We start from the raw sequence: 24,048 nt of genomic DNA, 5'->3' as shown, positions 1-24,048 counted from the left end.
ACTTGGTGATACCACTTTACTTGTCACTCATTTTCCTATTTCTGTACTTCTGTGCCTTGGTTGCAGGTAATGTCACACCTCTTAATGCAGCACTACACTGTTGCTTGAGGTGGAAGGTGCTGAGCTCTGCTTTTTGTCTAATTCTTCCTGGCCATTCAGGTCTAACTTTTCATTTGCTTACACAGGCAACATCGTCTTGCCTTACCTTCTGATCTAGTGGCGGCACGTAGCACATGTGCTTGTAAGTTTTATTGTTTGCTTGAAAATCCTTGTTCCCTATCAGAGACCGTCTAATGACTTTAGCAATGATGCAAAGTCATCACAGGCTGGGAAAGCAATGAGAAGTTCTCACCTTGGCGAAAGCATTCCTATAGGCAGATTCTCACAGGCTTTTTCTTTTTCTTTTTTTTTTTTTTTTTGCTCAGCCTGAAGACTTGTCTGGGAGTAATTTGAAGACATCTAGCAGTTTGGTCTCAGCAGAAGCAATTCAGGAGTCCCAGGCAAATGGTTGCTGCGTATGTTCAGATCAACTCTACTGTAGACATTCAGTAAATCAGACAAATTGGGCTTATTGTGTAGGCCATCTCTGCAGCAGACTGATGTGGTGGACTGCTCATGAGCTACTCGGCGCAGTCCGCAGCTTTCTGTGGATTGCTGTGATAATCCTAATCTTGGGTGAGTTGTGCTGACAGATCGACACCCCTGACGGCCAGTTCAGACTGTTAAAYTTCCCTCAGTCAGGCTGAAGAGCAATCTGAAGCAATTAAAGCACCCAAGGGTCCCCATCTCTTTGTATGATCATTGACTCATTTTGTATGATCATAGCATTGCTCCTCAAACAGTTGAGCTCCTTTCCTACAACCTGCGCGTCAGCATGTACTGGACAATCGTGATGCCTCTTCTGTTTGCAGCTTTCCGTTGACAGGAAGAGACTTCTCCACAGGAATTCTCTAGCAGAGCAAAGCCACCGCCTGCCCTCCTGTATTCCTGTCCAAATCTGCAGCTGTTCTGTTAAAATCGAGAGACRCTTCCTCTTCAAGACTTCACAGAAAAAGCGATGACGCCAGGACAGAGGGAGGTAGGCTTGCTGTCTTGCTTATTTGCAGTAGGCTGAATAAATCAATGACACACAGTCAGCTCTGTCCTCTCTACTTGCTTCCACATCCAGTGACTCTATTAGGGCCACRCAATACTGATGGCTGCTGTTAGGCAGACAGCACTAAATAGAATTGGCTATATTTTCATGTGGTCTGTGGAGTTTCCTAATAAAATAGCAGATGAGGGTCTAAACTGGTCCCGGGATGGAGTTTGCAGTAGTACTTGAATGGTRAAAACATTCTAACCTGAGTCTTCCTATCTGCTGTCACCTTTGCTCTGTCTGAGACTCCAAGGACTGGGAAGGAAGGATTTCTCTAGTGCTGTACTTTGATTTGGCAACACGTTAGCATGTAATAAACTGCTGGGACTTAAACCAAGAATGAGCTGAAGCTGACAAAACTATTTACCCTCCAAGAACAAAAAAAAGAGAGAACTCTCTCTGGATTCCCCAAGGGAAAAAGTTATCAAAGTAAAAAAGAGACTGCAAGAAAARTAATAAAACTGCATCAGCTACCTGGGGACAAATTAAATTAACTCGGAGTCCACAGTGTGGACAAAGCTAAAGCTTTAGAAGCTAATTGGAATTATTATCTCCTTGTAACTTTTTTTTTTTTTTGACCTGAGGGGTAAAGAAACCTAACTGACAGCTGTCTTTGTAAAGCACTCACTGAGGCTTCCACTGTCTTCTGATTTATCTGAATAGTTCTTCAAGAAGATATCAGTGCATCTGTGAATTAAGTAGTATCTGTTACCTTGTTTATGGAAGATACTTATGGAGATGTTGGCAACCTTTCAGCCAAATCATAAAAGTAGTATCTGGAAGGCGCTCTGGRTTTATAATGCCTAGGGAGAAGGAACAGAGATGAAACTGGGACAGATGTGGCTGTTAGGCCATGTTCTTTGATTCTCTTCTCTAATTAGCCTTCTGCTCTTGTGGAGAAAACAGATAAATGAATTTGTCCCCACTACTCCTAGTATGTCCTGGTAGCTCTTGTAAAATCCTCGTAACACTTGGCTTGTGTTATAATGTGAAATAAACATAGCAACAGATGAGATGAGTTTGCATGGTCAAGTTAGTGTATTTTAGGTATGAGGAGCGGTAACAGCTAGGTGTGGGAGCAGCTTAGGCACAGTTTTGCAAATGAATATTTGATTATACGTCTGAGTATCAAAGAGGATATTTCTTCTTCRGACATTAAATTATGATGCGTGTTTTGTTTGGTTGGTTTTGTTTTGTTTTTTGGAGAGAGGAAGAGATATATGGGGACTCGAGAGACTGTTTCTGTCTGAGAGGGTAGGGGGTGTGCGTATTTTTTGGCCATGCTGATTTTTACCTTGCTACCCAAAGGATGTTGGAAAGGAAGGTRTGTTATTTTGGAAGGACTTGCTGGAGGAATGGAGTATTGTGGAGGTGACACCTGCACACTGACATGTGCGTGCGYGCCCACAAGCATCCCCCAAACAAAACAGCGTTACCTTGTGTTAGATAATCAGCTGGGCTGCTCCACAGCAATCTGATCTCAAGAACCAGAGTGTGGATTCATCACAGCCCCAACATGTGCTTTTCAGTCTAGAAGTATATCTGCATATGCAGTGTGGGGGGAAATATCTCACAGTAGGGCAGTGGTGTGCAGTCAGTAGATGGAGAAATAACCCCCCGGCAGTTGCCTTTTCCTGCTCTCTGCAATAAATAATATTATTCTGCCTCCAAGGGGGCAGAGTTAGACTAACGAAGCCCCCTTTCTTAACATCTAGTTACGTGTGCCTCACTGCTGGTTTAAGGTTCTGTACTTTATGCAAATATTAATGCAAAGATCCACTGTAAGAGGCAGGTATCTATTAACTTTAGCTAACTTTATGTGGTCAAGCTATGTCAAGAGCAGCAGAACTAACAAAGCCTGATTTCTAATGTGTCTCTSCATAGTGGATTCTGTGAAGCATAATAAAGGCTGTGTTATTTATCTTTCTCTTGCTGGAGGTAGCAGTGGGATCTTTTTTCTCTTTAGCCACTTAATTTCATAAAACCTGTGCAGACTTTTTTACACATTTGAGACTTTTGCACCTTCATCAAATGTAATTTAAACTCCATCAATCTAATTTAAATCAGTCAACAGTCTAAGAAGTTATCTGAGGTGTGTGGTAACAGATAGTGAATGAGTGCATATACAAAATCGCATATACTGTGTTTCCTTAGACAATAATGCTAAAAACACCACTTGGAGAATGATTGGCTGGGTTTAGTTTTTGAAGTGCTAGATAGCTTACTGCTGTCGTAAGCACTGAGTAAAGAAGGCACAGCTCTGCCTGAAGAGGAGCAAAGGGGAAAYGGATTAAGGACAGTCTCTTTATACTCAAAAGCGAGGCATTCCCAGTGTAGGAGGAGCATTGCCGCATGCAATTCTATAAAAATGGGTCACAGGCATCTCATACATGCTACAGGTTCCTATAACTGTGGACAGCAGCCCACACTAAGGTAACGGGAGAGGAGGCTACGTCCCTTGACAGCTTCAGTTGTTCTCTTTGAAGCGTGGAGTCTGACCTGTTAGAAGACAGTATGTGCTTATTTAGATATCTAAGTGTCACTGAGTACCAGCAATGATAACACATCTGTGAAACATCAACCAAAATAGTACCAAATAAAYCCATTAAAGGAATACTTTGTGTTCTGGTGTCGTCTTATAGACCTGCATGTGACCTCCGTTCTACAGCTCTGTTACTTTCAGAGAAAACTGGCAAGGTGCAGTCCAAACGTAAACAGTATAAACTATATTTAGTTTGTGCCTGCTTTTGATTCTTTTTTGTTTAACAATGAGATATGTACATTTTTGACTACCTGCAAACTCAGTTCTAGATTTCATTAAATTAATTACCACCTGATATATAGAGACAGAAAAAATGTTTTTTAGGAGAAGAATCTGTCATAATTTGAAGTAGACCTGGTGTGTGATTTATCAGTTGYAGAAAAATATTTGCAGAAAATTCTTGAACTATTTTATGCTTTTCTAGTGTGATTCTATTCATATTCCTTCTGTAAAAGTTTTCTCCAAACATTCGGGGATGAGTGGAGCAGGAATATTTAGTGAACAGCAAATTAACCTTCTCCCACAGCCAATAAATGAAGTGTATAAAAAAAATTAGTAATTAACTTAATTGTTTTTATTCCACAAACTTGATTTATATTTTTCTCTAAACATAAAGAATAAAAAATATACCACACATTACATGTAAACTAATATGTGCAGAGCAAGTGTTAAGAAAAAGAGCTGTCCAATTATTCATTCAAATTTCAATTTTTCATTGGCTAGTGAAATAATAAAGGAGTTTCTGCTGCTCTCTTCCATCTCAGCCACCTGTGGAGCTGATAGAGTTTTTCCAAGCTGATTTAGCAAAAGAATCTGAATAGTTTGAATTGGTATTGTCTCTGAAGTGCATACCAATGGTCACAGGCCAAGAACTATAAGCAGAAGATCTGTAAAATTTATGCGATTTTTATGTTTTAGAAGACTATCCAGGTTGACAGTACATTTGCTTGAGCATCCTGTGAACAGGAAGAGATGGTGTTTGTCAAATGAATCATTAGAAATAACTTGTTTAGTTTTGTTTATAACAGGCACTCAAGATAAGTTCCCCAAAGAAGCAATGTAACAGCTTTGAAGACTCTAAATGCCAGATATCAAGAGAGAACACTTTAGAAGGGAAAGCTCTGATCACTCAGCTTGGATAGCTTTCTCCACAGTCCTGTTTCTTTCATCAACCTCAGGAAGTAATGTCTCGTGTGTGACTTTGGCAAGCTGTGTGGAGCACTTGGAAATGAATTCACCATCACTGGTATGTAACCACTTTTGTTGTAGATGGTCTGCATGGTATGGGATTGGAAGCTTTCAGTCAAAGTGTGTATAAACCTCTGCTACTGGAAGTCATGGAATAACTTCATTATCTGCTGTCACTAAGATATTGCTCTTTTCCAATAGGCTGAACCCTAAAATGGTTAATGTGTTGTCTAAACATAGGGGTGGATAGAGGGATCGTATCGTTTAATATGGGCAAATTCATGGTTTGATCCAAACTGTAAAGCTCCAGCTTAAAATGGCCCAGGGCCAAGGAAACTTTAAAGCTAGTGTTTTATAAGCAAAGGAGAATGAATGTTTTTTGGAAGAAAGACCAGCAGTGTAGAAGCCACTTAATTCTAAAAGTCTAAAGGAATTTCGTCTTTTGTAATGCCATTAAGTTTTTAAAATAACATTGCTCCTAAAGGTTTAGTGTTGAAAGAAATGACTCCTGTGAACTCTAGCTCTGGTACGATTGCAGTCCTTTGAATAGGCAGCTTCTGATAACCTCCTGTGGGACAGAGCGCAGAGAAGCACGTGCGTCTTGAACAATCTGTAATGAATTCCCATAACACCCCTAACAGTGTTTAAGGATTTATTCTTTTTAGAAGACAAAAATCAGAAATAGTTGTTATATTTCTGAGGGAGAAGGTTTTAAAACCTTTTTAGAATGGCAACAGAAAAGAATAACTGGTAGAAGCCGGGAAAGAGGTAGGAAGAGCCAGGCCATAGATGGATCAGACCAAGGTACCTCTAACGTGGTGTTCTCTCCCTGGCAGTGAGTTATCGTGGATACCTGGGAAGATGAGAACAACAGAGCGAGTTGTTGATATTCCCCAGCCTCTAGCAATTTGCAACCCACAGTACCAGAGGTAGCATCTTTTTTGTATTTAATAACCCTCAATGGACTCTTTTTCCAAGAATTTGTCTCATTGCCTTTTGACCCTTGGTGACCTTTAGCACCCCGTTAGTATTGGATGCTAGGAAAATCCTTTTAAACGGGAGGTATGTGTCACATGTCCCATGTCTGTGAGAAGAGCATCTGAGCTGGCTGTGACAATGCAATGTAGCAGCCTTTCTTATTAATGCAAACTGGAAACTAGTGGGTGGTTTTATGCATTTGTTGCGTCCTTGTAGGGGAGATGTTTTTGCTGGGGCTGTAGGAAGTAGCATGGGTGACTGCATGTGGCTACAAGGCAGGAAGTAGGTGCTCCAGGACATGCTGACTTAAAAAGTCATCTTGGGTAAATCATTTTTCTTTGCCTCTGTTTACCTTTCTGTTGAGTTTTCTACTAGGATTGGACAAGAATGTTACACTGGCCCGGCTACTGTCAGCTTTTTTCCTCTATTTCTTGGGCCTGAATAGTCTGTTGCAGTGTCTGGATTATAAACACGGCAGGGGAATGTTTTAAATCCCCCAAATGGGGATTTGCGATGTAAGTCTTATGGAAACATTCCTACTGAAATTGGGTTATATAAACCTCTGCAAAGTGCGTACTCGTGTCGTGGACATTGCTCTTTCGCTGGTCCAATTCAACTACTCAATTACTGGCAATAAATTCAGGAATTTTCTGTATCCCTTCTCCCTCCCCCTGCCCCAGGATGAAATTTATCCCCTGCTGAGTGTTGCCCTGGCCTGTGAGTCTCTCTCTTTATTCTTGAGTGATCAAAATAAGTCTGACGCAGGATGTAGATGACCCAGAGGTCTCATGCTGACCTACTACATGGGAGAGAATTTCAGCCAGGAGGTTAAAATGGCCATAGCAGGACTGGCAAAGACAGGGGCGCTCTGTATGCGAATTCCCCCAGCAGAGAGTGGGAACAGAGCCTGGAGAAAAGTGACCTGAAGAAAGAATAAGTTAATATGTACAGAGAGAGAGGACGGAAGGAAAAGAGATATCTAACAAATAATTTATTAACATCCATAGAGGTGCGAGAGAAGCCAGCACTGGGAGCACAGTAAATGGGGAGTTTGGCCTGAACTTGATCGTGGTGAGTGAAGGAGGGTCCTTGTTCATGAAGGGTCGGTGAATTTGGGATCCTGCTGTCTGTTGATATGTTTGGACGTGACTTGAGGGGTCTGGTGGGAGTAGAGGGGGTGTTGCAAGTACGAGAGAGGTCTTGTATCTGAAGATGCAGCCTCTGATCTCAACCTTTGATCTCGGCTGAATCTGAGGCGGGGGAAGAGTTTAGCACATGGCTTTAAAAGCCAAGCTGGTCACTGCCAGGGGAGCCAGCAAGCAGAGGGCAGCGAGGAGGTGAGTCGGAGTGGTATCTACCCCTGCTGAGGAGAGAGCAGCCGTGTTGAATGGTGGTTAGTGAATTTATGTCTGGTGCTTGGTGGCTTGTTTGAGTAGAGGGGAAACTGGCACCAGGGAGTCTCTAGATCAACAGATGAAGCTGCATTAGACTTGGTTTTGATGTATCATGGTGCTCTCCTAGAAGAAATGGTTGTAGAAAATAATAGTCTAAGGATAGTCCCATGTTGACTTGGCTTACAAAAAGGGAGGACTGTAATTGTACACACTGGTTCCAAAAGGAGAAAGTTCAATAAGTTAAGGAGACAAGCTGGTAACATCAATTGGGGGACTTGATTATGCAGGAGACCTGGCTTTTTTTGTGTCGAAGTTGCTGATAGCACCCTCAGCCAGTTTCCTAAGTCAAAGGGCAAAATAGTGGCTGAAGAAGCTCCAGAGGCGACTGGCCGAACAACCATCTGTAAAGAGGTAACATGAATACAGCAGGAAGCCTACAGGGAATGGTGGATGGAGGAATGGGAAGTTCAGACAATGTAAAACTTCACAAAAAGGAACTAGGCATAAAGTGAGAGAGACTGTAGGTGAATCCAAGTTGGACCATGCTATGGCTATATGAAAAACAACAATTGGGATGTTCCTCAGTTACATAACAAAAGGAGCCTAAAGAAAGAAGTGGGACTTTCAGTGCGCTCTGGGTAAAGCAAAGATAAAACCTCTCGAGGATACGATGCGATGGGATGATTCTCAAAGAACTAACAAAATTCCACGCGCAGTGTGACTGGAGCGGCTGTGGCTGGTAATGGAAAGGGAGATGCCCAGCAGCCCTGGGCCCTCCTTGCTGCTGACACCCCTCAAACAGTGGCGCCCCTCAAAGAAATGAGGGGAGACCGAATGTGTCGCATTACTGGCTGTTCACACCCCGGGCTACTAAACGCTGTTAAAATAATCCCTGAAGTCATAGTTTTGTTCTTCCAAGTTAGCCACTGCAGACCTTGTTTTACTGTCGGGAAAGTAAGAGACAACTTGTGTCGTGTTTTTTTTGTTGTTGTTGTTTAAGTATACGCTACATTTTCATTTAAGTTCAGTTCCTCCCTTTCATTTTCTATATTATGTAAGAGTTAGTCTTGATATATAAAAGCTGGACAATGAAGCACATACCACAGTCCTATTTTATTCAAATGTCTTCACAATAAATTTTCTGTTAAACAGAAAACGAGTTTAAATTAACAAATATATTCATAATGTTAGACTTTTAAAGGTGTTGTGCAATTAGTCATACACTTTTTACAAGCAGAATGAATTGGCTATAATAAAAAATAACCTTTCTTGTTAATTCTTGAAAATATATCTGAAGTTCACACTCACCCTTTTTAAAAGACTACTAAGAAAAAGATTTGAATTTGAGGATTTTGAAAATTTTTGCATGTCCTAAGCTTTGATAGACTGTGAATACCCAACATGATGTTAAATAAGAAAACGTTGTATCCAACATGATGTTAAATAAGGAATCATGTCCTGACTATGCTCATCCATTAATTGATTTTATTTTGCCTAACTTCAGAGTGTTTAAGATATGTCAATGTTTGTGGGAGCCTGGTATTCTAAACAATATTTAAATTACTTAAATTGAGTAGAGCTACTATAAATGAAAGAAATACCCCGTGCAATGAAATGCATATTCGATAATAGTAAAATCTCTTAAGTCTTGTCATGGACAGTCATTTCAGCACTGCCACTATTACTCTTTAACATGGGTTTCCTTCTAAAATCCCACCCTACAGTAACAAAATGTAGTTAAACTAATTTGAAAAGACAATTCACACTTACTCTTTCCGTGGAAAAACTTAGATAATGGGGGATAATTGATTCTGCATCGGAATAACTTGTTCTGTTACTCTGGATCCCCCAATGAGAAAATAATGTTGCACTAACTTTTATTAGACCCTTTTATTCCTTAAGTCAGAACAGGAAAAATTCTGCAAGTACCATCTTCTTTCCTTCCTTCCTTGCTTGGTAGAAGACAGCTGAGTAGCTCTGATCTGTGCATTTGCCAGGCTGCCCTTGAGGTACCTATGTGAAGAGTGCAACAGCTCTTGGCCATTGCTATGTCAATGCATAGCAGACAGGTATGCTAGCTGGAGTGCTGCTTTGGTGTGGCTACCCTGGCATGTGGCCAGCTCAAAACACAAGCAGTACTCTTGTCTGTTTGGACTTGCCTGTGTAGACATTCCCACAATAATCCCAGACAAGCAATAAAATAAAGTGGCTTTAATTCTACGGATGATTAGGGGGGGAAAAAAAGAACTTCTACCATGCCTTTCCTCATCTTCCAGTGAGGATCCTGGACTATAATTGGTAATGAATCCTCACATGGGCCTCAGATGGGTATAACATGTAGCCACATGTGCAAGGCATAATCCCTGCTTGCTTTTTAGACTGGAGCAGACCACAAGTCCTTCTTGCCTACAGCAGCTGGTAGCAGATGCTAGGGAGGAGGGTGAGAACAGGACTGGCATGTGGTGATTCTTCTGCAGCATAACCTCTCGCCCTCTGCGGACTTCCAGAACCAGAGGAGATGCCTTTGCAACACTGAACATGTGCTTACTGTAAACTCCATTAAATGAAACGTAACTGGAGCTGAACAGTCTCAGCCTCTAATCAAAAGGACAATGAGGAAAGGTTACGATGAAGAAAAGCAACAATTTTCTTCAGAGGATCTGAAACTGTCAGATCATCGGTGGAGGTCTGGTGAAGAGTATTTCTTAATTCATCCCCATATTTCCTGCTGGATCTGGAAATCTTGTTCAAAAACAGTGTGGTGTTTTCCTTTGCTCAGAGCTGTGTTCCCTTCCATAGCCTTTGGTTGCCACTAGAACAACAGACAGCCTAGATGAGGGTTACTAGGGGAAGGTAGGTTCTCTGTTCCAAGAATCTTTATAAGAGATAAAAATATAGCTTCTCTAGCCTAAATAAAGGCTAAATGGGATAAGATCACTTTCAATAAAACCATCAAGAGATAACATCAGACTTCTCTCCTTCCCTATTTGACCTGTACAACACCATCAGACAAAACCATTGTAAAACAGGTTAGACAGCAGGTTAACAACAATGAGAAGAGGGAGGCTCTGGAACAACATCTTAATGAGAAGATCAGGGAATAAACTTTTGCGGAGGTTTTAGAGTTTGGAAACTGGATCTTGATATATTTTGCTATCATTCTTGAACCGTTTCTCAGCCCCTTATCTTAATGCTGTATGTCCAATTCACAGTCTGAGGGTATTGCAGGATGCTACTAAGGCTGGAGAACACCTATGTACATCAGTCTATGCCATATGTGTGCCAGTTGTCCACGCACAATTCTCTGTAGGCATTTGGGGAGCTTGAGGCCTATAGTGTAAGGGTCCTATTTTGGTGTTAGCACTTAGCAGCAGCAAAAATTCAGGAAAGAAAGCATGGCTTGATTTCAGGAGCATGTTTGTAGGCATGCTCTTGGCTGTTCCAGTAGTGTCCTCCTACTTGCAGTTTAAATCCAAACATCATGTCTCAAGTGGTGATGGACTCTCAAATAGACACAAATTACACTGTATTTTTCCTGAGGGTTTTTCTTTGCCAGATAAAGGTCCCTCTCACCCCAGTCAGCTGACTACAACATCTGAGGTTCAGCAAAATGTGTCCAACTGATGCATGAGGCCTGCTCCTTCCTATCAGCTCTGATGATGTCCTTCCATATCAACTTCTATTGCTTCCCAGTTTGCAATAGATAAAGGCAATAAAACACCTTTTATCCACAGACACGGTTGCAACCCATGCCTCCCTGCCCCCAGCACCCTTGGCTGTGGAAACTACTCCTCTCCCATCCAGTTTAAAGCCTTGACCTTGAGGGGAGACTTGTGCATTAACTTCTGAGAGGCATATAGGGTTTTTTTTCTTCCTTTTACCCTTGTTTTATTTTAATGGCTAGAGAGTATGGGAAGAATGCAAATGAGTGAATGCCCTCTTTGATCTGTGTTGCTCCTGAACATAATCTGCTAACCTGGCAAGAGCCAGGCACAAGTGGAATTGCTGCCCCTTAGTAGGAAGAAATTTCAGCCAGAAATTGCAATAAATTGCTAGCAGTTTGCTTGTAGGCTCGGTGGAAGTGAGCTGCTGAGAGAACCTCATCCCTGTGCAGAACTGGGGATCTGGACACACTGTGGGACCGATCGCCTGCTGCTTATGTAATGGGAATTATTCTTTTAAGCAGGGATAACCTGAAATCATGAGGGTTTTCCACCCACATCTGAAAAACACACAGTGAAGTGTTTGCCCTAAAAATGACAAAACCTCGGCTTCTCGCTATCTCCAGAGGGACAGGCTGAGTGACTGTGACAAGAACACCTTCCAGAAGCCAGCTCCTGCGGTAAGACACTGAGCTACAAGCTGAATGTGTGAGAGAAAAGCAAATGGAGATATTAACCTGACTTCTGAATGAGGTCTGTCCCTGTAATACAGGAACCATGGGAGTATTTTGAGGGCACCTCAAAATATTTTGAAATACAGGTGGAAGGTCTGGCCTGGGTAATTGAAAGGGGAGGGGTGATTTTGGTTTTGTAGGATTTGCAAAATAAAACCGTTAACAGCCAGGAAAAGCCAAGGTTTCAAGAGTGAGTGACTCTGTACACTTAAATTACTTTGTTATGCTTTAAAATGATGCCTGAGTACATATGATATGCATGTTCTGTAAAACATACAAATCTTTTGCCTTGCAGGGTGTTGGGAAGCATTTTTTGCTCTGAAATCTAGATTGACCATGTCTCATCAAGTCCCTTCAGATCTGGGCTATGTACCCCCTGATGGTGGATGGGGATGGGCAGTGGTATTTGGAGCTTCCATCTCAGTTGGATTTGCATATACCTTTCCTAAAGCTTTCACAATCTACTTTAAAGAGCTCCAGGCTGTTTACAGCATCTCCTACAGCCAGATTGCTTGGATAACTTCCATCATGTGTGCTACCACCTACGGAGGAGGTAAGTGAAGCAAGACCGTATCTTTCTTTAAATCAGAGGAGGATAGAACTCTACACCAAAAGGAGAAGGGGAAGGGAGGAAGTTCTTGGAAAGATCTAACTGCAAATTTGGCTTTCTGTTTTCTGATGATATACATTGGCACAATAGAGAATATCATTATTGCTAAGTATTTTATTGACAATATATATGATGTCAATTCTTATTATTTCATTGGAAATCTTGCTGTGTTTGGGGTAAGGCTTGGCCCTCTTGGGATTATTTGAGTCTTGGCCAGTTATTTTAGCATATTCAATATTACATCTTTTGCCCAATTCCCATTCTTGGCTTCCTTTTTGAAACAAAAACAGGTTTCTTGTACTCATGATTGTAGAGATGATGTTGGAAACTTGAAATGTAAAGTCCCAGTGATCAACAGGCATGGTATATATACATGTAAATCTTGAGCAAGTGTGTAAATACATTTTAAAATGTTCCCTAATTCTATTGCTAGAATCTTGGTGCAAGTCATTTATTAAGGGATTGAGTTTTAGTTTTCTTTCTGCAGAATCYTTCTGAAAGGACAAATGTATCCACTGATTTCTTCAAGTTAAAAACTTAACTGAATACTCGTACCTAATCTTCAAAAATAGATATTGTGTAAAGCTCATGGGAAAGTATTGCTTGTCCTCATAATGAAATCATTGGTTGGTTGTTCTCAAAGGGATGTTTGCCTCAGACATTGATGCCAGGTATCAGCTTGCAACTTTGATCTGAGTAGCTGGTATGTGTTTTGCCGTTAATGGTTAGTAGAAGACCATCCTGCTTTTAAGTTCGTGATGCTTTGTCCACTGCTCAAAGATTACTGCTTGGGATCTTAGCAGAGTCTCAGTTCTTTTTAGCTCATGTTGCAAGGGTGATATATGAAAGGATTAACACTTAACACAAGAAAGGCCACATGAACTTTGCTCTGCCTAAGTCAGTATCCTGCCTCAAAAAAGGTCAGTGACACATTCTTAGGGAAAGAGTATTACAAACAAGTCTTATATGGAGGGATCTTCTCCTGTAAATGCCGTAGACCCCAGGACTGTGCAGTTTAGACGTTTCCTTGGGTCATGCATTACAAGTGTCAGGCATACGCACTGTACGGGAGATGTGCGTGCTCATCTTATCTACCCGAGGAAATAGCATTATACAGCAATGAAAGAGGAGTTGTTTTGTGGTCCTCTATGGCAAGGAAGATGGTGAAAGGATAAAATTTCTAAAAGGTTTACCTTGTACTCAGGACAGAGATACAAGTTGCTCTGTGCCCTGAGCAATACTTGTGACTTTGTGGACGATCTGCATCTTCACTCTTCTGACAGCTTATGTCTAGCGTTACTGAGCATGTGATTCCCAAGATGACTTTGTGTCTTGGAAAGCTGGCACAGAAGCAAGCAACTTTTTGCTTATTGATTCAAATCCAGCCCTTGTCAAGAGAGAATGAAAGCTCCTGCCGCTAAAGAGCCAGCAGATGGTCTCAACCCATTCCCAGTGGGCAGATACCAGTGTTGCTAACCTGCTGCCACAACTGATGCTAATTGGCATGCTCAGAGTTAGGGATGTAAATGACTGAAGAGGTGTGAGGAATGAATTGTTTTCCTGCTTGCAGAAGTGGCCTTTTCAGGTCTGGCTGGAATTGATCAGCAGAACTGGGAGGAGGCTTCAGCAGGCTCTTTGGGCTATGGCCTCTGCTGCAGATAAAACAGAAAGGTTCATTTCCATAGTCATTAAATTGGCAGTTCTAATGAGCACCTATTTCACTTTGAAATAATGAACATGTATTCTGTGAATGCTGTTCGGCTCTTGTGGTTTCTTGTGAAGAACTGGAAAGGGTTAGCGGAGTCCGAGCAAAAGTTCAAAAGAGACTCGGGCTGTGTGTGTGGCTGTTAGAGGGCTGATTTCCTCCAGAAGGCTGTTCAGGGCCCTCTGAAAATTGGATGTCTGAAACTGAGCACTTCATGTTAGACATGTCTCAAATTGATCGAGATTTCTGGCTGTTTTCATACTCTGTGAGCTAGGGTCTTCGACATCCAGACGAAGATATAGAGGAGAATATGGCAAGGGAACTGGCATGAGTGATCTTGATGGGGGAAGAAGCCATTACAATATCAAACTTTTGGTTTTCATCATTGGTCTTCCTACCTTTAAATACTGACTTTTATTAAATCTTATTGCTACAGAGCTATCGTCATAAGTTATAGCCCAGTGTGCAAGTGCCTGACTTTTTCAGGTGTCAGCATGTCACAAAAGGAGGGTATCAGTGTGGTGAGAATGTCAGTTTAAGTGGGAAAATATGAGACGTTCTCATGGCTATCAGAAGCAAGATGACTTTTCATTTTCAGCATTGCATTTACCATTACACAAACTTTGGGCTTAGAATTCACTACCGACAGAAGGAGCTTTCCTACTCTACCTTTCCTGGCACTTTCACAAATATTGAAGTTTATTGCTGTAAGAACATCTTCAGTCTTTGTGAATCTGTCCTGTGGTGTGGTAACTGTTGCTCCTAGCCTCGCTGAGATTTCAAATCACTGTAGCATCTAGGTTTTAAAAATGAACTACAAAAGAAATAGATCTTGAAAAAAAATCTTAGGAAGAATCCCTGTGTAATGGTTATATATTTTTCTAGAATTAAGAAAGATCAATTATTTCCTCTGTTCTTATGAATGATTAATCATTCTAAACACTTTCCTGTCATGTTCTCATTTTTTAGTTTTCGTTTCTCGTAAGTGATGTTGGCATCTCCATRCATCTAAAAGCAGCAGCATGCTAACAGTAGTATAAGAAAGAAAGGCAGTAATAACAGATTTACAAGAGAACAAGTATCTAGGAGTGCATAAGCAATTGAATAATTAGTTTGATTTTCTTTTCAGCTACACCAGCATAAATCTAGAGCAATTCTATAGCATCTAGTCAAGCTGCACGTTGTATTTGAGTGAGCAGGAATGTATCAGCAAGGCCCACCAGAGCAGTCTAGGGCATGCTGAGGATCCCACACCACTCCTGAGGAGCAGCACTGGCACTCGTCCTCATCTCATCCCCTGTCAACAACCTCAGTACAGGTTGCCTCAAATCTGCCCTTGGAGCAGGCCCCCAGATTTCTGCAAGGGAAGGGTCATCGTTCTTGTCCAGCTGTATCATCACAGCATCAGAAGGGAGAGGTCTGGGCTGCGACCTACCCATGCCTGCTGACTCATCCAAGGTTTTGCCCTTGGGACTACTTTCAGGCTTATCCCTGAGCTGGCCCTGAGGGTGGTCATACATGCAGGACATGCACATCATCGTGGTGAACACGTTGGTCTCTAAGCTCCCCCAGCAGCTGTTCTGTGAAGCAGGGTTGTTGCAGCCAAGGTGAACCGGAGACATGTGTGTGCTTGGGGGCGTAAGGCTTGCGCTGCTCATGCACAGCTTTGGGGCTGCTCTCTGAGATTATCCTGTTCACCCCCAGTCAGACTTGTTGTGAGTCAACTGGGGGGAAAAAAGAAATTGCGGTTCTCTTCCTCTGCACCTCCTGCCCTTCCCCATTTTTCTTATAAATCATTTTGGAATGGAAGATTTGGCCAGTTTGAGCCACAGGACTGTTTCTCAGTCATGCATGAAAAGGTGCAAGCTGAGATGTTAAAATGTAGCTTGTGACATGGCTTCAGTGAGAATTAGGCCTTTAAACCTCGACTTTAGTTTTATAATATTCAGAAATGTTACAGCTTACTGTATATAAAGGAGTCTTTTAGGAAAGTGTGTTTCTTTGCACTTGGGTAGTAATAAAAAAAATGGCTCAACAAACTTTGCATGTAGTTTCTGGGTGAAATTTTGGCTGCATTGAAGTCAACGGGCACCTTGCCATCACCTTTAGTGGAGCCAGGATTTCATCTTTTAGCTGCAAAATTTGATCTGTTGATCTGTAGTGCTAGAAGCCTGGAAAAATTCAGCCCCAAACGTGTTATTTGGGAAAGGAGGCTGTGAACTGAATTAAATTTTAGAAAGAAGTTCTGTGTCTGTAAACAGTCAGTTTCACAGAAGTCTCCAGAAATGTTAAGCGATGGACTGACCTATAAACATGACCCAGATAGTAAACGCATTTTTGAAGCCTCTCTTAAGAGGAGTCATTTCTGTGGCGCTCATGGGGCTCTTCAGCAGGTCAGTCTGCAAACCTGGGATTGCAGCAAGCTTGTGCAAATACTACACCTGGACCAAAAATCTCTTCCTTTTGATCTTGCAGGATAAAATGGATGTACAGTGTCAAAAGTTCAACAAGCTGTTGAAGAACAATCTGTGTAAGACCTTGAAAGTTAATACTAAAACATCATGCTTGTTCTGCTGGACAACGGTCAGCCAGAAGGGCAAAGCAACAAGGAAAATGCAGGCACAAGAGTCCAGCTGAGTTTGCCTACAGTAATACTGTGTATTGCATCACTCTGTTAAGGGTGCAGAGAGCTGATCGGCCTTGCAGGTAGTCAGGGATATTATTCACGGCTATCCAGACCACATGTGATGCACAAGCTAATCTCTTCCTACGTTTGATTCCATTTCTTGTTGTTGCTGCTGTATCCCAGCGTATCACTAATATTTTAAAGGTAATAAAGGAGCTTGCTGGTTTCCTCCATCCACAGGAAGAGCAGCTGGTTGTGTGCAGAGTGGCTACAGACTCCATCCTGCTTCGCCACCCTGCTTTTTTGCAGTGTCTAGCAGCGTTACTGGTGATGAGAACTGCGCGGTACCAGCAGAGACTGGCTTCTGCTTGGTGCACCCTTGTCTTAGAAGCAGAGCACAGGCGCTGGATGTATACACAGCAAACAACAGTTCCAGCTCCCAGCATGTTACAGACCTTCTGGAAGGTTTCTTGGGGGAAGCTGACACGAGGAGCAAAAGCCCTCGTGGAATTAGGATCACTTGTCAGAGTAGTTTTCTTTGTCAGAATATAAAAACAAAGGAGGTTTCCAGTGTGCTTTTCTGCTGCACCTACTGCCTCTCTGTAAGAGTCTTCTGCAGCTTTATATGATTATCCTGCCAGTGTTTTGAATACTTGGGTGAGATGGGGTTAATTTCTGGGGTCAATACCTGCATTATGTAAGGKCTCGGAGTACTATGATCTGCAAACAGTGGTGTCCCAGAGGCTGCTAGCGGGATGGTGTGACTTCTCCTCCCCTCCCCCTGCCTAGGAGCTTGCTGACGCTCAGTTTGGGCTCAGCCAATACCACGTAGTGCCAGTTTTTGCTGTTTTGAAGTTGGAATCCCTTTTCGCGGCACACGTGTAAAATCTCTCCTCTATCAAACATCAGGAATGTTTTATGAGATCTAAAGCTCTCCATCTTGTTGTCAAGAGTTATTCAGGCAGCCCCGAGGCAGCTGATTCCTTTACTATCCTATTGCCAACTGCTGGAGAGTTTCTTTGTGGCAGGACAGCTTTGGAGATGAGCTGGAGAAAGAGGTGGTCTTCTGGATCCAGCTGTGCCACGCTGCTTAGCGCTGTGCGCGTGTAGAGCTGCTGGAGAGGCTGGTTGGTTTTGGACCCTTCAGTCACAGTGCTTTGGAGCAATTTTAACAGTCTGAACTGTAGGTCTTTGCTAACCTGTCTCCTTTCGACTGAAATGAGTAAAGAAACTCTCCTAAGAATATTTCCATCGGAAGCCGCAGTATAACCGTGTGCTCGGTGGAGGAGAAGTGTCAACCCCCGTGCGTGAGCTGCGGTCTCCTCCWCGGCATGGCTGGATCTCGAGCGAGGGTGTGCATCCGCCACCTGGGAGCCTTCCCCTGTYTGCAATCTGTGGGCTGAGGGAGATCAGCTAAATTAACCTAGGGGACCAAATGCAGCGAAGAAGAGCTGTAAGCAAACAGACGTGGGAGACCTAGTGGGCATCCTGCGGGATACGTGTTGGGGTAGCTCGAGGCAGGGGCAAACGCTGACCTTGGGAACAGCTCCAAGGATTTAGGTGGTTGCTGCCTTTCCAGTAAGTTGCTATCCTTCCAAACTTTTGTAAGGGAAGGGGTGTATAGGACCCTGTGAAAGCAATTATTTTAAGTAAAACTGGACTTCTTCCTGTTTTGTTTCAAAGTATCTTAGGGTCACATTTAGATTAAACTGCAATAAACCACCTCTAGTTTGGAAAAGGGTTGGTGCAGGTAGCTTGAGTGGCTCTAAGTTGGTGGAAAGCGGCCGAAGGTGCTCTGGGGTGGGTGATGCGCCTGCCTGGATGTGATCAGCATTCCTGTTGGGATCAGCTAGTCCGTGACGGGCGTCGGGGATCCCCAGTGTGGTAACGGTGTGGCAGAATGTGCGTCTGTGGACGTGCGCGCAGTCCGCAGGTTGTGCACTTCCCGTCTTTAACAGGGAAGAAAAGTCAGTGCTTCGTTTATTTGTGGGTTTTGACTTCAGAATAAGAACGGGCAGGCAAGGTAAGCCGGCGTAAGGAGGGATATAGCGCTAATTTTACTTTGACAACAGCCTTTCTTCACTATGTGTTTACTGAAAGCAAAAAAGTATGCATTCATTATCCTGCGGTAAAACCTCACGGCAAGGAAAACAAGGCTCGAGTCTGGGCTGGGAGAACCGCAGGGCGGGAACCGGGAGGTTTCTCTCGGCACACAGTGTCCTTCCGCGGAGAGTTCCCTTTGCTTGCGCTGCAGATGGAGCGACTTGCTCTGCGCTGGCTCATGTGTAATTGCACCTTCAACACAACCTTCTGCCCCAGCTGCTTGTTTGCCTGTGTTTGCGTGCGTAATTCGAAATGCCGCCAGACTCTGCGTTCRCCGTTCACCGATGCTTGGAAAAACTCGGTATTTGTGCTTATTTATAATCATTCAGGGCTTGGTACAGCCACACATCTGCCAGTAAAGTTAAGAGCTAAATTCTCTACACATCTTTTGAGTACTTCAACCATGTTGTTTTTCCTTTTTTTTTTTTTTTTTTTACAGTCATTTTCCAAATATAACAGAGCAAGGCCCAACTGGGATTAAAATGTAAATGAGAGTAAGATGCAACAGCAAAGGAATAATTTGCTTTAATTCCCTGGTGAAAACATTCCAGTTATAAAATTCAAATTAATTGTAGCCATCATTTTACCATCACAAATGTTTCTGTTTGGGCTATCGATTAAAATCTTGCAACAGGGGAGAAACGGAAGCGGTGATGTCACTGCTAGGTTTATTTTATGATCTCCACGAAAGCGGCACCTCCAGCAGCAATGCTTCGTGCACCTGGCYGGTTTCATGGCACGGACGCGGCGCTGGAGCCATTTCAGAGCCTCGCTGGCTCCAGAGTGAGTTATTTCACGCCGTATGAATTCCTCTGCCAGCCTGGCCTCCGCGCTGCTGTTAATACCGGGGCTTAGCAAAAAAACAAGTTTGACATTTCATAACGTTCTGTTTTGGCCTCTCCTTGASCGCCACGTAAGACATCCTTTGGTGGAAAGCAGAGCTGCTGGTTTYGGTCACGCAGCGCGGAGGATCCCTGGGCCCCGCGCGCGGCATCGCGCTCTGCCGGGAGCGCGTGGAAGTGAGGGGTCTCGCCCCTCAGTGGGGCCGTGGGTGCGTTAAGGGATGGGGATCTGCTGCGCTTGACCCGTCTGCCCTCTCCGGAGGGCTGCAGCGCGGCGCCCGGTCGCGCACGGGGCACGGCTCCCGCCGGCAGCGCCCGCAAAAACACCGCGCCGGAGCCGCCGCGCAGAGCAGCACGTTAGGCTTCCTTTAACTAGAACCTCGAGCACGAAAATATTAGCGGTAAATCCCTGAATGCCGGAGGCCCTGCGGCTAAACACGAAGGAATGTGTTTTGTATTAGCCCAGTCACGCTCGGCGGTGAGGAAACTGGGTCTCGGCGCGGAAAGGACGAGGCTCATTCTGCTCTCGCTGGTGAGAGGAGCTGTCGCGGTGTCCTCAGGCTCACGCTTTACGAGCGCATCTGTTTTGGGTCTGGAGCTAAGGATTTTGTTGAATTAAAACCTCTTCCCAAATAATAATCCATATTACTGTGGATTGATCCCTTGGAAAAAGTGAAGAACGCTTTTGGAAAAATAAATGCATGTGTCTATTTTCAGAGGACTGGGAAACCTCTTTCCTAAAGCGGGTGGCGCTGAGGAAAGTAATGGAATTGCAGCCTGGGTTGCTGAGGCCAGGCCCCTGGTTTTGCAGGGAAGTGCTTCTCATCTCGTTCATCAGTTCGGAAGATCCATTTTAACCCCGGTTATGGCCTGGGTTTCACTGCTAGTGTATTTTATGAGAAAATGGAAAACGAGAACAGTATAATTTTGAAAAACACCGGTATGCTAGGGGAATGCGAATCATGAGCATTTGTGCAAAGTGAAGAGTTACCGCTTTAGGTGCTCGTTTACCTGATGCCATTTTCATGCAGCAGGGCTGGGGGGGGGTGTTGGGTTTTTTTGTTGTTTTGTTTTTTTTTTTTTTTTTTTTTTTTTTAATTGACTTTCAAAGACTCAGTGAAGGAAAACACTGGTGGGGTTTACAGAGTCATAACTCCTACCTTTGGCTGCAATAAAAAGGAGAGGGAAGCCTTGCATAAAAGTCTCCAAACAAATTCTTTCCAAATACCAAAGTAGCCCACTGAGAGTTAGAAGAAATGCTTTCCATTCTCAGGGGAGCCCAGTTGTTTTCCTTTTTTTTTTTTTTTTTCAGGAAAAGAAAAACGCACAAGTTGCCAGCATTAGTCACTTTCTTTTACTCGTTTTTGTGACCTTTTATTTTAAAGAATATTGTTTTTCAAACCTTGGGCTTCAATAAGTGAAAAATGTTGGGGCATTTGATTAAAAAAAAAAAAAAGTGTTTTAAAATATCTATCAGAACTGTCATGGACAGCTTTGTAAAGTTGGGAAAATGGACACTTTGTGGGGAGAGAGAGGAGTAGCTTCAAATTCCAACTTATTTCATTCCCCTTTTCCCCCCTTGGCCCTCCTCTTTCACCGGCTCTGGAGTTGAGCTCTGGATACACTCGCTGTCGCTCATTTACACGGAGAACCGTGACAGGGAAATGAATCATCTGAAAAGGCGTTTTGCAGTTTTAATCAATTTAGTTGCTGCTTGCCAGCAAATTAAAATATCTGCCCTCCAGGAAGCGTCCGCCGCCTGTGGAAGAGCGAGCGGAGCTCGCACCCCTGAGGGGCCGCGCTCCCCCGACGGAGGGGCCGCGCTCACGTAAGCCCTTTGCGGGGGGCCGAGCCCCAATCTCCCGGAGGTGCTAAAAGTCCTTTCCAGGGTTTTTGCCAGGCGCCTGGCGAGACCTGCYGGGGCTCGTCCTCGGATGGTGCCTCTCTCTCCTTGGACGGTCGYGTTGGGCTCGTGAGCATCCCTTCAGAGCGGCGACACGAGGGCACGGACTAATCCTTTCCAGGCATTATCATTTATCCCCCCCCAATCCCCCCATCTTCTGTGGTAACGGGTCTCCTGTTTGGTGGTGCTTCCCGCTCCGCTATCGAGTTTACCACCAGTTCGTGTGAAGTTGTCACGCTGGTGTTTCCTGCAGAGGAAATTCTTTAATGTTACATTAGACTCGAGCATTTCTGTAGGAGGAAACGGTCCCGCTTTCCAGCCCAAGGTCCTTGTGAGCGTTGTACCTGCTTCTCTGCCCCACTGCTCTGCAGGATCTTTCCATTTGCCCTCCCCATCCTCCGCGCTGGTGCGAAGGGTGTGCCTAGGTCCAGTTTTTTGTGTTAAGCTAAGGAAATGCAGCCTGTCTTCATTCATGGTGGTTTCCGCACTGGCGAATCTTGCGGTGGTGGTGACCATACCTGCTGTGAAATCTGTCGCAGCAGCCCTCCATAGGACCTTTCAGTGGAAAAAGAAGGTGAGGTGTTGAGCGAAAGCTGTCTTTGAAGGTGTAATAGTGAATGCTAAAGCGGCATAGTCCAGGTGTACGTGGTATTTTCCGGCAGAGTCTGTGTGACCTTGGTACTTGGTGTCTCCCTCGGTCTCCCAGCAGACCACCCTCCTTTGACCTTGGCTGTATGGTCAGAAACAGTCCCCTCCGCATAACATCCTCCTCCTCTTACGTGGGTCCCAGCCCTTATGCGCAGGGTAACTTTGTGTTGGCAGACCCTAGAAACCGGTGGCCGAAACTAATTTGATTCACATTTATAAGAAAGAAATTCCACTAATGCAAATCCTCGTTCCTCTGTAGGGAAATCGGAGAAAACAGTCCCATTCCCTTGGCCATCCCCTTCTTCAGCTGAAGACGGGGGTTTTCGCACTGGAGAGACTATAATAATTCTGCCCCTTGGATGGCAGACCTCCAGCTATCCCTTCCTTGCCGCTTCGTGCATGCAGTACGACATCGTAAAACTGAGTTGTAAGGATACCTGCAGCTCATAAAGTCGACCATAAAGTTGGTACCGCGACCAAATCCTCCAGATCATCATACTGTGACACTGACACCTAGGAGTAAAGGTCTTCTGTTCATTTTAAGTTTACTCGGTTTTATAGGAAGAAAGAAAAGGTAGTAATAAAACACAATCTTACAGAGACATTGTAAAGAGATCTTTAAAGATCTAGATTATCTGTCTCAAAATGACTGAGCAAGACACTGATTTCCCCCCACCCTCCTTTATTGCTTAACTGCATATGTAGAAAAATGGGGATTATCATAACACATGGTCTGTTTTGGGAGCCGTGGAGGGAGCATGGAAAGGGGGAGGAGAGGACTTCCTTCTTTGTGTTTCATTAGCGATTTAGACATGTTTGTACCTGAACCAAAAGTGGCATCAGTGTTAAAATCATGTTGTTAAGGATTAGCAAATTGTGGTTTTAAAACAACTGGAGTTAGAGAAGAAACAGCACCGGGGGCCAACAGGTTTTACCTTTCCCAGTCTGCAGGGAGGGCAGCGCTCTGCCCGGGCCGGAGCCGAGATCCCGGCGGCAGCGTAGCACCAGCCGCTCGTGAGCTGCTGCTCTAGCTGCCGCGGGGTCCAGGCGTCCCGTAGCTACGTAGCAGAAAACTCCACCTGGGGCGGAGTGGCGGGATAAGCCCGCTGACCCGCAGCCTTTACAGGGTGCTATGGCATTAGGCTTCATGTAAGAGAAGACAACCAAAAAGTGCATGGTGGCAATGCTTAAATGCCATTTCTAAAAACACTGAGTTTCCAGACACCTAATTAGCATGGATGAATAAAACGTGACTTGTTTTCTGAATGTTAGGTTATCTTTTCCGAAAATGGATTGAATACGGATTTATGGGAGGTTAAGGAATAGTYGCTGTGACCTTTTAAAATACAGAAGAGTCAAGGGTGCAGCGGAGGGTCTCCTCAGGTGATCTGTGCAATGCACATCCACCTAGTTTACTTGTGGGGAAAACGTCCTGTGCCCAGATGATCCTTCGCCTTCTGGTGCCTTGGTGCTTCCGCAAACCGAAGACTGGCGGAGCTGGGGTAAGGCACCGACCTGTTTCAGTTGGGATCTTCGTGGTTACAGAGTGAGGGGAGCAGGTCTCCATCTCCGCGGTGCCTGAAGGCCGAGCGGGGAGGTGATACGGTGCCGGAGCTCTCCGGTGGCATCCGTATGAATTTCCATGAAATCAGGGCCGGGAGGGCACGCGGCTGTTTTCCTCCAGCCACCTGGGGAGCTGTTACTGAAGCCGGGAGGAGGCGAAGTTGAGCAAGATGCGAGCGTGGCCGAGTCCCGGTAACTTTTCAGCAAAAGCAAACAGTGCTGAAGTTTCCTGCCTCGGGCTTCCCGGGAAGAGGCGGAACAGGCGGCGGAGCGGGCAGGGGTCGGGGCCGCGGCGCGGCTCTGCCGGGCGCAGGTAGGGCGGGGGCCCGGGGTGCGCCGGCGGGGGGCCAAAAAGGCCTTTTTAGGGGGAAAAGAAAAAAAAGTGCTGAAAAGCTGGGGGAGTTTCTGCCGG

At 44.3% G+C, this 24,048-nt stretch overlaps 1 protein-coding gene and 1 long non-coding RNA gene across 3 annotated transcripts in view; both read left to right on the top strand.

Moving 5' to 3' along the window:
- The first annotated feature begins 430 nt into the window (after positions 1-430).
- LOC112970535 lies at positions 431-5,885 on the top strand. 2 transcript variants are annotated; one of them, XR_003255053.1, is made up of 4 exons: positions 431-675; positions 912-1,078; positions 4,709-4,926; positions 5,705-5,885. It is a non-coding gene; the product is annotated as an uncharacterized LOC112970535 (long non-coding RNA). The 2 variants fall into 2 exon arrangements; XR_003255052.1 differs by having other exon boundaries at positions 431-1,078.
- Positions 5,886-9,755: 3,870 nt separating this feature from the next.
- LOC112970534 (monocarboxylate transporter 2-like) overlaps positions 9,756-24,048 on the top strand; it is a 41,026-nt gene continuing 26,733 nt past the window's right edge. Inside the window, exons 1-3 of the mRNA XM_026075018.1 lie at positions 9,756-9,926; positions 11,427-11,582; positions 11,932-12,189. Coding sequence (XP_025930803.1) covers positions 11,973-12,189 — 217 coding nt within the window. The 5' untranslated portion in view covers positions 9,756-9,926; positions 11,427-11,582; positions 11,932-11,972. The remainder of the gene's footprint in view (positions 9,927-11,426; positions 11,583-11,931; positions 12,190-24,048) is intronic.

The sequence above is a fragment of the Apteryx rowi genome, unplaced genomic scaffold, assembly GCF_003343035.1.
Source record: "Apteryx rowi isolate R43461 unplaced genomic scaffold, aptRow1 scaffold_4, whole genome shotgun sequence".
Taxonomy (NCBI): Eukaryota; Metazoa; Chordata; class Aves; order Apterygiformes; family Apterygidae; genus Apteryx; species Apteryx rowi.
The sequence above is the reverse complement of the archived record's forward strand: the minus strand, read 5'-3'. Positions and strand labels throughout refer to the sequence as shown.